The following is a 12,247-nucleotide window of genomic DNA, read 5'->3' on the forward strand; positions in this document are numbered from 1 at the left end:
TTTCATCTACAAGAGACATAGATAATTATATATACACTTTTGATATTTTTTAGGTGGATAATAGACGATATACATTTGCTATACCTATAGACCTAATTTAGACGAATAATTTACGTATATTCCACTTCATGGGTTGCCTGGGCAGTGCCTTAGAAAAGCACTGGACACTTCAGCGGATCTTTTCAGACTGAATTGTTCATGTTAATTACTTTTTATATTTTTTTTATTTAGAGCCCAGTACCTTATAAAAACGCTATACACTTTGACAAACTCTGCGTGCTGGATTTTTCGTGTTAATTAATATTTCCCATTTTTTTAGAACCCAGTTCAAGAGATCCCATGGTGGAGACCAGCAGCAGCAGTGGAAGCGACACAAATGAACCCGTTTGCGCCCAATTGTTGAACCAGTTGAACACAGCTTATCAACATCTCGCTCCAGATGCTCAGGCCCTCGTAAGTCATCTGTGAACTTGGATGTTCAAGTCCACTATATGTGATAATTTGCAAAAACATGTTTGGTTGCGGTTTCATGCACTGTTTGTACTTACCTTCACTGCAAAATTTACCTTTCTTCGATTCGAAATTCACCTTTAAAGTTGACTGCAAAATTTACCCGTACACGTAATACTTGTTTTAAATTCTATTTATCCAAATTCAAATTTAACGAAGAAGAAGTTTAAAATAATCGCAGAGTTTGAAGACAAGTACAATAAAATTTTTATATCTCGAAAAACATGTTTGGTTGCGGTTTCATACACTGTTTGTTCTCCCTTCCGAAGTTCACTGCAAAATTTACCCGTACACCTAGTAATTGTTTTCAATTGTATTTATTAAAATTAAGATTTAACGAAGAAGAAGTTGAAGATAATCGGAGAGTTTGAAGCCAAGTGCAATACAATTTTTCAATCTCGAAAAACATGTTTGTTTGAGGTTTCATACACTGTTTCTTCTCTCCTTCGAAGTTCACTGCATAATTTACTCGTACCCGAAGTACTTGTTTTAAATTCTATTTATTTAAATTCAGATTTAAAGAAGAAGATGTTGAAAATATTCGGAGAGTTTGAAGGCAAATGCAATAAAATTTTTAAATATCAGGAAACATGTTTGATTTCGGTTTCATACATTGTTGCTTCTCTCCTTCGAAGTTCACTGCATAATTTACTCGTACCCGAAGTACTTGTTTTGAATTCTATTTATTCAAATTCAGATTTAACGGAGATGAAGTTGAAAATAATCGGAGAGTTATAAGCCAAGTGCAATAAGATTTTTAAATCTTGAAAAACATGTTTGGTTTCGGTTCCATACATTGTTTGTTCTCCCCTCCGAATTTCACTGCCTAATTTACTCGTACCCAAAGTACTTGTTTTAAATTCTATTTATTTAAATTCAGATTTAACGAAGGAGTTCAAAATATTCTGAGTTTGAAGCCAAGTGCAATAAAATTTTTAAATATCAGAAAACATGTTTGATTTCGGTTTCATACAATGTTTCTTTTCTCCTTTGAAGTTCAATGCAAAATTTACTCGTACCCGAAGTACTTGTTTTAAATTCTATTTATTCATATTCAGATTTAACGAAGAAGAAGTTGAAAATATTCGGAGAGTTTGAAGGCAAATGCAATAAAATTCTTAAATATCAGAAAACATGTTTGGTTGCGGTTTCATGCACTGTTTGTTCTCTCCTTCGCGGGTCACCGCAAAACTCATACGTACGCAAAAAAGTACTCTTTTCGAATCTAATTCCATAGAGTACAGTTTCGCAGGAGATGAAATTAAACATAATCAAAGACCTTAAAAACGAGTATCCTAATATTAAAAAATTGTAGAGAAGTGTTGCTACTATCCAAAAATAAAATAATCGGATAGATTGAAATCGACTGCAATATTTAACAATTAAAAATGAATATATATGATCGCCATATCATGCACCATGTTGTTATCTCCGACTTTCACCTCAAAATTTACCTTCATTTCCAAAAATATCCATCTTAAATCTAATTTCACGAAACTCATTATTATATTTGAGAATAAATTGAGTTTCATCCGAAAATAAAATAACCGGATAGATTGAAATTGAATGCAACAATATTTAACAATTAAAAAGGAATATATATGATCGCCATATCATGCACCATGTTGTTATCTCCGACTTTCACCTCAAAATTTACCTTCATTTCCAAAAATATCCATCTTAAATCTAATTTCACGAAACTCATTATTATATTTGAGAATAAATTGAGTTTCATCCGAAAATAAAATAACCGGATAGATTGAAATTGAATGCAACAATATTTAACAATTAAAAAAAAAAGATTGGTCCCCGTATCGTGCACTATTTTATCATCTCCGACGTTCACCCTCCCACCCAGAAATATCTATTTTAAATCTTATTTTACAAAGCCCAGATTTATTGCAGAACAAATCGAGTTCTACTCTAGAACAAAACAATATCTTGATGACAATACCAAGATATTTATCTTGCAAACGAGGGTAACGAACCCGATTCGTTCACTAACCCCTTCACTCGTAAGCTACCTGGGAACAGAACAAACCCCCAACGTCTTGAATAAAATCCATATTTCTGACATCATTCGTCAGCATCTCAAAATTCCGCTAACCACAATTGCTACAAGAAGCTAATGCTCGTGCCAGATGAAGATGACACTCTGCCCGGGGGCGTTATTATTAATAAATCATTTCTGCATGTTGGCTGACACCTTAGAAAGGGCCACGGCCATTTAATCGCACGTTTCATTGTTATTATTAATCGATTGCTAACCTTCGATCCGGCCAAATCCCGATTGTTGAGGAGAATCGTTCACCACGCGTATTTAAGGTGATATGAAACGGTCATTCTATATATATAATATATTACAAAATATTTGTAAAACTATTCTCCAAACTGGGTGCATCAAATCATTTCGAACTCCAGCACGTGATGATGAAGGCTCTAAGAAAGAATGCAATACTGGTGAAATTTGATTTAAAATAAAAAAAATGTGTATTTTTTCTTTTTTTTCTGAATAATGAAATTTTACCAGCATTGTGTTCTTTCTTATGGTGTTCATAATCACGTATTGAAGTTTCAAATGATTCGGTGCCCCCTATTTGGACCAATATTNAGGACAATTTTACGACAATTTAGAACACTCTGGTAATCGATAAACTCGCATTTGAACGGGATAAAGGCAAAAAAAGTGTTGTATGCGCTTCTATGCCAAAACAATGAGAATACAAGGTCTCGGAGTGAAAAAAAAGTGTTGTATTCGAATCGACTGATTTGAGGGGGGTCTCACTTCACCTTAAATCACATAATTATTCTTTGAATTAACAAAATATTTCATTAGTACTGTTCAAAGGAATATTCTTTCAGTTCAATACATATCTTTTCTCAGTGTACAGAGTACTTTGTTGGCGCCAGAGTACTCGGAATATTGCCAAAATGTAATATACTTGTTGAATGCACCGTTCGCTGGTTTATGATATCGTCAAGTCTAAAATACGTTCGAGTTATTCACGCCCCCTACATGACAAACGGCCATTAAAATGACATAAAGAGGCAACTTATGAATTTCTTTGACCCCCGAGATGCCGCTTAATTTTGAATTTCATTCGATTTTTGGAAAATATTTTATGTACCGTTCTTATATTTTGGCACGGTGCCTCCTGAATGCACAAAATGGCGATATCATATTCTACTATATTTACGGCCATTAAAATGACATAGAGAGGCAATTGATGAATTTATTTGACTTCCGAAATGCTGCTTAAATTTTGAATTTCATTCGATTTTTGGAAAATGTTTGATGTACCGTTCTTATATTTTGCACGGTGCCTCCTGACTGCACAAAATGGCGATAACATATTCTACTACCTTTACGGCCATTAAAATGACATGAAGATGCAACTGATGAATTTCTTTGACTTCCGAAATGCTGCTTAAATTTTGAATTTCATTCGATTTTTGGAAAATGTTTCATGTACCGTTCTTATATTTTGCACGGTGCCTCCTGACTGCACAAAATGGCGATAGCATATTTTACTATATTTACGGCCATTAAAATGACATAAAGAGGCAATTCATGAATTTCTTTGATCTTCGAAATGCCGCTTTAATTTCGAATTTCATTCGATTTTTGAAAAACATTTGATATACCGTTCTTATATTTTGGCACGATGCATTCTGACTGCACAATATGGCGATAACATATTCTACAACCTTTATCGCTTATTTATTGATTATTTTACACAAAAATTAGAAATTTTAAAAACCTGACCCTTTCGATTCATATATCAGAGCCTTCAATAATTGTATATTGATCGAAATATGAGAGCTCGACGCCATTTTGGTTCTGGTCTGGGCAAAGTTAAAAAATAGTTTCCAAAAATCCAAATTCTGAATGTGTTAGGACAATTCTTAGATGATCAGGAGTGGTGTGTCAAAGTTTCGGACAGTTTGGTCTAATACCCTTAAAAAAAGTGTTGTATTCGAATCAACTAATTTGAAGGGGGGTTTCACTTCACCTTAACGAGTGCACTGAAAATAGCTTGGACGCGTTGAATTAAAACACTTAATCGGGAAAGGGTGTGTCGACATAGATGTAATTAATCTACCATTACGCTTTCTCGCTGCTTCCTAACACGATTGGTCACTAAACATTTTAACCCTTTAGTTTTACAACCAGGAGAACGGCGGGAAGCCCCCGTTGGTTGGGATCCAGTTAATGGTACCGAAGACTCCGAAGGACTATCGTTTCATGAAATGGAATTGGCCACTGATAAGAAAGACTTGTTTCTGGTCCCTTATGTCCGTACTCATTGGTTGTACAGCTCTGGTTATCGGTGTAATTGCGACGATGCCAAAAAGGTATGGAACTTTGATAATTACCATTTAATTCGAGAACTTTGAATTTGGGTTAAGGGGGTGTGAAAGCGACGTCGAAGAGGTTTTGTTTATAAGACTTTTCTCCCAACTCGGTTTACCGAATAGTTCGAAACTTTACAACGTGAATGGGGAGACTATGAGGAAGGTCCTGAAACTCATGAAATTTCAATTCTTTTCAAATTTGTTTACAGGTATTTTAAAAACAGTTTATAAAAAAAGAAATTCCGCGAGTTTCAGAGCCTACTTTAGAGTCTCCATATTCACGTTTTAAAGTATGAAACGATTTGAGATACCCAGTTCGGAGTAAAGTTTTATGAACGATTGAGCTTTCGGATGCCACTTTCACATCCCCTTAAGGTGATGTGAAAGCGACGTCGAAGAGGTTTTGTTAATAAAACTTTTCTCCCAACTCGGTTTAGCGAATAGTTTGAAACTTTACAACGTGAATAGGGAGACTATACGGAAGGTCCTGAAACTCATGAAATTTCACTGTTTATAAACAATTGTTAATAACATGCATACAAAAATTTTTTTAAAATTGAAAATTCATTTATGTCGGGACCTTCTTTCTAGCCTTCATATTCACGTTGTAAATTTTGAAACGCTTCGGTACACCCAGTTCGGAGAAAAGTTTGACAAAGGAGTCTTCTTCAACACTTTCATGTCTCCTTAATCGAGTTTCTTCCCAAGGTAGCACAGTGATGTCAATACAACGTCTATTTCCAAAAAAACACGTCATAATGGTGTCTACATAACGTAAAAGAAACTTCGAATGACTGATCAAGAGGGATTAAATAATGACTCCAATTAGGAGCAATAATTCCCCATGTCAACTCAACTCAGTGTTACACCGACTAAAGAATTAATTTAACCAAAGAAATATTTCATTGAATAGTACCTAAGAAATATTAAGGTAATTCAAAAAATAATTACTTGACTCAAATGAATATTGGTAATTTTGAAGAAATGTTGCATCCAGTTTATTTGAGTTTATCTGGGACCAATGACTACCAAAAACTTATGTCATTACGACGTCGTTTATACATATGACATCGCAGACCAATAATGAACAAAAAACAATATCATCACGATGTCATAATTTGAACGTTCGACGTCGCAGACCAATGGTTACTAAAAAATAACGTCATCACGACGCAAATGAACAATGACCAGAAAATAACGTCATTACGACGTCGGAATCTAAAGACACTACGTCATAGATGTCGACGACAACAAAAAATGACGTTATCACGGCAGCACTGTGGTACCCGGGCACTGAGTAAAACGAATCTACATTTCATAATTTCATAATCAATGATAGTATTGTTTTATCCCCCTCGTGTAGGTGTAATCCTCCAGTAGAGTGGTGGCAGGGGAGCCTCTTCTACGAGATCTTCCCAGCATCCTTCCAGGACTCCTCCAAAATCGGCGACGGGATAGGCGATCTTCGAGGGATATCCATGCGCCTAGATTACCTGAAGCACCTGGGTGTCCAAGGAATCAGACTAAACTCCATCTTCCGAGCATCCCATTACCCGGAGCACTACTCGAACATCACCAGTCTGACCGACCTGGAGCCACACCTGGGAACCATGGATGACTTTTCATCCCTGGTGCGCCAAATCCACGAAAGGAACATGTCCCTCCTGCTGGACTTGCCCCTGTACCCCTTGGTGAAGGACTTTGGAGAGGCACTAACAGAAACGCCAGGATCAAACGGTTCCGAAAAGTCCTCTCGCGAGATGCGAGACGCAGATGGTCCAACATTGTCGAAGGAGGCTCCTTCCCCAGCACCTATGTCCTTCCAAACCATCAGAGAGGTCCTGTCGCCACGACCATCCTTCCAGGAGCCGCAGGAGCTGACCAGCAACTCCACTTTTGGAGAGCTTAGAGAAGACCACGTGGTGACCATCGCCATCCGGTTTTGGACCAAACGTGGGGTCGATGGGTTCTATTTAAAGGGCCTGAAGCATTATGTTAATGAGAGCAACTTTGTGGAGATGTTGAAACACTGGAAGTCGATTTTGGGTCCTGAGAGGGTACTTATTTGTGACGTGGAGACCCTGCACGCTGCTTCGACGCCTCCTGTGCAGAATGTCCTCCTGAGCAGGATCGACCTGGTGGACGTGCCGTTGAGGGTCTATAATGGGACGAAAAACGTTGCTAATCAGATAAGGAAGGTCACTGAGGGTCTGCTTTTTGAGAAACCTAGTCACCCTTGGGTCCACTGGAGCATTGGTGGCGTGGATACGAAGAGGGTCGCCTCGGTTCTTCATGTTGCCAATGCTAGTATCGCGGCATCCTTGTTGGGCATGATGTTGCCAGGAACCCCCAGCATATTCTATGGAGATGAGGTGAGGTGAAAATGAGGGCAAATTACAGTAATCAAGGGACACGGTTGCGTCTCGAGCAAGTTCATAGCCTCAACCGTCTTAACTGCGCGCTACCGTTCTTCTTTACTTGAATGATCCCTCTAACCGGTGTTTAATTTCTTTTAGACGGCCAATGTTGGCATTATAAGGACAAACTACTATATGATAAGGACAAATTACCATAGTCAAGGGACGCGATTGCATCTCGAGCAAATTCACGGCCTTAACTGCGCGTTAATGCTCCTCTTTACTTGAATGATCTCCAATCGGCGTTTATTTTCCTTTAAAAGGTCAATGTTGTCATAAGATCAAATGACAATAGTCAAGGGACGCGGTTGCATTTCGAACAAGTTCGCGGCCTCAACTGCGCGCTTCTCTTTACTTGAACGATCCATACAACCAGCGTTTAATTTCCTTTAAACGACCAATGTTGTCATAATAAGAACAAATGACAATAGTCAAGGAACACGGTTGCATTTCGAGCAAGTTCACGGCCTCAACTACTCGTTAATGCTCCTCTTTACTTGAATGATCCATCCAACTTCCGTTTAATTTCCTTTAAACGGCCAATGTTGTCATAATAAGATCAAATGACAATAGTCAAGGGACACGGTTGCGTCTCGAGCAAGTTCATAGCCTCAACCGTCTTAACTGCGCGCTACCGCTCTTCTTTACTTGAATGAACCCTCTAACCGGCGTTTAATTTCCTTTAGACAGCCAATGTTGGCATAATAAGGACAAACTACTATATGATAAGGACAAAGTACCAAAGTCAAGGGACGCGATTGCATCTCGAACAAGTTCACGGTCTCAACCGCGTGCTACCACTCTTCTTTACTTGAATGATCTCTCTAATCGGCGTTTAATTTCCTTTAAACGGCCAATAGTGTCGTAATAAGGATCTAAAGACCTTTTAATATACGCGAATGGCTTTATTAACTTTTCCTTCTTAATTTAACACCTACATCAACATGATCAATGGAGGCGTTTAGGAAAGATATCGATTGGAAATTTCAATAACATCAGTTTGGCATTTGTCGTCGTCTCCCTCGATCGTGGACCCAACTAGATAATCAATTTACCGTGAACCTGTTAAGATAATTAAATTGTCATTATTGTATGTATTTATTTAATCATATGGTGCATGATTTCCCCAGATAGGAATGGTGGACTGCAACTGCGAGGACCACCAGGACCTGAAGGACCTCCACAACTTAACTCCTATGTTTTGGGATAAGACTGACGGAGTCGCGGACAAATTCTCAACTAATGGAGTCTTTGCCTGGTTATCGGAACCAACTGCACCGACGGAAACCAGTTTGATCGGTGCAGTTGCCAAAATGGTGAAACTTCGTTCCGAGACTCCTACGATATACGTCAAGGCGGTTTATAAGGATAATAAAGCTGCGGCGAATTGCGACATCAGGTGAGGGGTCGTTTCGAGTCTACTGAATCCGGTCTTTGACATTAAGGTGAAGTGAAACACGTCAAGGAACTTAATCAACATAGATAAAGAAGATTTTTCTAAATGCCTACGTTGTCGACATTCGTTTTTATATTGACGGCTGTGTCGAATTATATTGGATATTGTACCAAATGGCATACTCCACCTGTCGTTTTCGTACAATAAATATAAAAAAATCGAAGTAAAACTCCAGAAATCCTCTGAATTCATGCTTTCTGGGGCCCTAATTGACTACGGAGGGACCCCCTGCGCCATCTGTGATTTCCAGGTCAATTAAATTTTCACTCCGAGACCTCGTATTTCCATCGTTTTGGCATAGAAGCGCATACAACACTTTTTTTGCCTTTATCCCGTTCAAATGCAAGTTTATCGATTACCAGAGTGTTCTAAATTGTTGTAAAATTGTCCTGATCCTTTCGTTTCTTATATCAGAGCTTTCGATAATTGTATATTGATCGAAATATGAGAGCTCGACGCCATGTTGGTTCTGGTCTCAGCTGAGTTAAAAAATTTAAAAAAAAATCTAAATTTTGAATATGTCAGGATAATTCTTCATCATGTGTCAAAGTTTCGGACAGTTTGGTCTAATACCCTTAAAAAAAAGTGTTTTATTTGAATTGACTGATTTGAAGGGGGTTTCACTTCACCTTAAGGTGTTATGAAAGGGTCATTCTGTATATTAAAATGTGAATTTCTCCCAATTGAGATCACATGAGTTTTATACATTTTTTGACGTTTTATATATTATTATTATATATATATAGAATGACCCTTAAATATTCGGTGCAATTTGCGCATGCTTTTCAGTGTATTTGGCGCGAAACTCTACCAAGTTTCCTGAAGAAAATGTTATAAATAATTCCAAATAACGTTTCCTTTGTAGATACACGGCAGATGAGCTGATCGTCGTTGAAAGATGGTATCCAAGGCGAAACTCGTACGTTTTGGTTGCCAATCTTGGCAATGAGACGCAAACAAAGGACTTATCGAACCTTTATTATGGAGGCCACGTTGTCGTTGGTCCTGCGAACAAAATGGGCAAGGATGTGTACTTCAAGCAGCTCGTTATCCTTCCTGGCGAAGCCTTTGTCATCAAGCTCGACAAATGAGCGTATAGGAATTGGTAACCTAGAAATCGCTACCTCTTCAGGTACTACTTACCGACCGAAAAATCACCAAAGGTGCTCAAAGGGTCGCATCGATGTCCGTCTCCCTCGATCTCATCAAACTGTATTAACTCTGAGAATTGTGCAAATCTTGGGCGACGTAGTCATGATTTGTACCATGAAGTAGTATAAGGAGACATACCTATTTTCGCTGATCTAATGATAAGAGCGCCACTTGCGGAAGAAGAAGGAACTCCGATCCTACGTGACCAAAACAATTCCTATCGATATAAATGACCTAAAATGCTTATAATTTTGCAATTAAGATACGTAAAGAGAAACGATAATCCAAGTATAATATACAGAACGTGATGTTTTTAACATGATAAAGATTAGAAGACAAATGATAATTTTTAATTGCAAAATTTCCTGAAGGAGGCGCTCTCGGCGCTAGATCGGAAAAAATCTGAAGAACTTGAACCATTAAAAGGGGACGATTTCAATACATGGCGTTGGATCTCTTTATATTACTTTGTGATTTATACCATGAAGTAGTGTAAAAAGACATAACGTCTATGGTCGGATTCATAGAAAGTGGCCCTAGAATCGGAACCCATAATCTCAGATTTTCGCTGATTGAACGATACGAGCGCTACTTGCGAAAAATGAGAGAACTCCGGTCCTACATGACAAAAACATTTCCTATCGACGTAAATGACCTAAAATGCTTATAATTTTACAATTAAAATACATAATGTGAAACGATAATCCAAGTGTAATATACAGAACGTGATTGTTTTAACAGGATAAAGTTTAGAAGACACGCTGGCAGATGATAATTTTTAATTGCAAAATTTCATGGAGGCGCACTCGGCACTAGATCAGAAAAAATCTGAAGAACTTGGACCCCTAAAGTGGGGACGATTTCAATACATGGCATTGTATCTCTTTATTCTACTTCGCGATTTATACCATGAAGTGGTAGAAGAAGATATAACGCCTGTGGTCAGTTCCGCAGAAAGTAGCCTCAGAATCGGGATCCATGATCTCAGATTTTCGCTGATTTAACTATGCGAGCGCTACTTGCGGAAAAAGAGGGAACTCCGGCCCTACATGACCGAAACATTTCCTATCGACGTAAATGACCTAAAATGCTTATAATTTTGCAATTAAGATACGTAATGAGAAACGATAACCCAAGTATGATATAGTGGACGTGATGTTTTTAACCTGATAAAGATTAGAAAACACGCTGGCAGATGATAATTTTTAATTGCAAAATTTCATGGAGAAGGCGCTCTTGAAACTAGATCGGATAAAATCCGAAGATCTTGGACCTCTAAAGTGGGGACTATTTCAATACATGTCGTTGGATCTCCTTATACTACTTCGTGATTTATACCTCCGACTTCCGGTCAGAATCTCAGGTCTCTGATCATAGAATGTGAAGACCACGAGAAGCGTTGTAGCTTCGTTTAACGACGAACGGTATGAAATCGTTGTTGAGGAAGTCAAGGACCTCTAGTAATACATTTTCCGCCGATGTATGTATTTTACTCTAACCATATGTATTTTATTTTTTAAGTTTGTCATTGTACTTCATAAAGATATGCGGCTGCGTCTCTGACAAGTTCACGAGTCTTGGCTGAGCGCCTAGTCTCTTTACTTCAATCATCGCGTAATGGACATTTAAGGTGAAATGGAACACGTCGAGAAATTTGATCGATGTCGGCAAAAAGGTTTCTTGTAAATACCTACGTTACCGGTGTTCGTATTTTGTATTGACAGTTTTTTCGAATTATATTGGGTTTTCTACTAAATGGCGTACTCCATGTGTCGTTTCCGTACAATAATTATAAAGAAATCGAAGTAAAACTCCAGAAATCCCCCGGATTCATGGTTTTTGATGCCCTAATTGACTGCAGAGTGCCAGCCTGCGCCATCTGTGATTTAAATGTCAACTAAATTTTCTCTCCGAGACCTCCTGTTACCTTCGTTTTCGTACAGAAGCGCATAAGACACTTTCTCTGCCTTTATCCCGTCCAAATGCGAATTTCTCGATAACTAGAGTACTCCAATTCGTTGTACGATTGTCCTGACGCTTTCGTTTTTCATATTAGAGCCTTCAATAATTGTATATCGATCGATACGAGTATGTAATATATGAGAGAGAAGAGGTCAGAGCCTTCAATAATTGTATATCGATCGATGCGAGTATGTAATATATGAGAGAGAAGAGGTCTGATAACTCAAACGACGCCTCTGGACGCCATAAGGCAACTAAAGAAATTAACAGATTATCTATGAGGATAAATCTGCGAATCTGAGACCTACATCAGACATCACCAAGACTCGACGAATATTTCGATCCATTTCCTTCATTTTCCTGTTTTGTTTCTTTCTCCTCGGCAGAATGGTTT

At 38.1% G+C, this 12,247-nt stretch overlaps 1 protein-coding gene across 2 annotated transcripts; it reads left to right on the forward strand.

The window, feature by feature from the left end:
* Positions 1–319: 319 nt before the first annotated feature.
* Positions 320–11,733, forward strand: LOC105695959 (neutral and basic amino acid transport protein rBAT; the record flags this gene model as incomplete). Of its 2 annotated transcripts, none has more annotated exon segments than XM_023433617.1 (5): positions 320–453; positions 4,673–4,866; positions 6,230–7,238; positions 8,414–8,682; positions 9,605–11,733. In XM_023433617.1, coding segments are annotated over 5 exon segments (1,832 nt in total), but the record flags the coding sequence as incomplete, so codon positions are not given.
* Between the last annotated feature and the right edge of the window lie 514 nt (positions 11,734–12,247).

The sequence above is a fragment of the Orussus abietinus genome, unplaced genomic scaffold (assembly GCF_000612105.2).
Source record: "Orussus abietinus isolate OABI.00-Male unplaced genomic scaffold, Oabi_2.0 scaffold829, whole genome shotgun sequence".
Classification (NCBI taxonomy): domain Eukaryota; kingdom Metazoa; phylum Arthropoda; class Insecta; order Hymenoptera; family Orussidae; genus Orussus; species Orussus abietinus.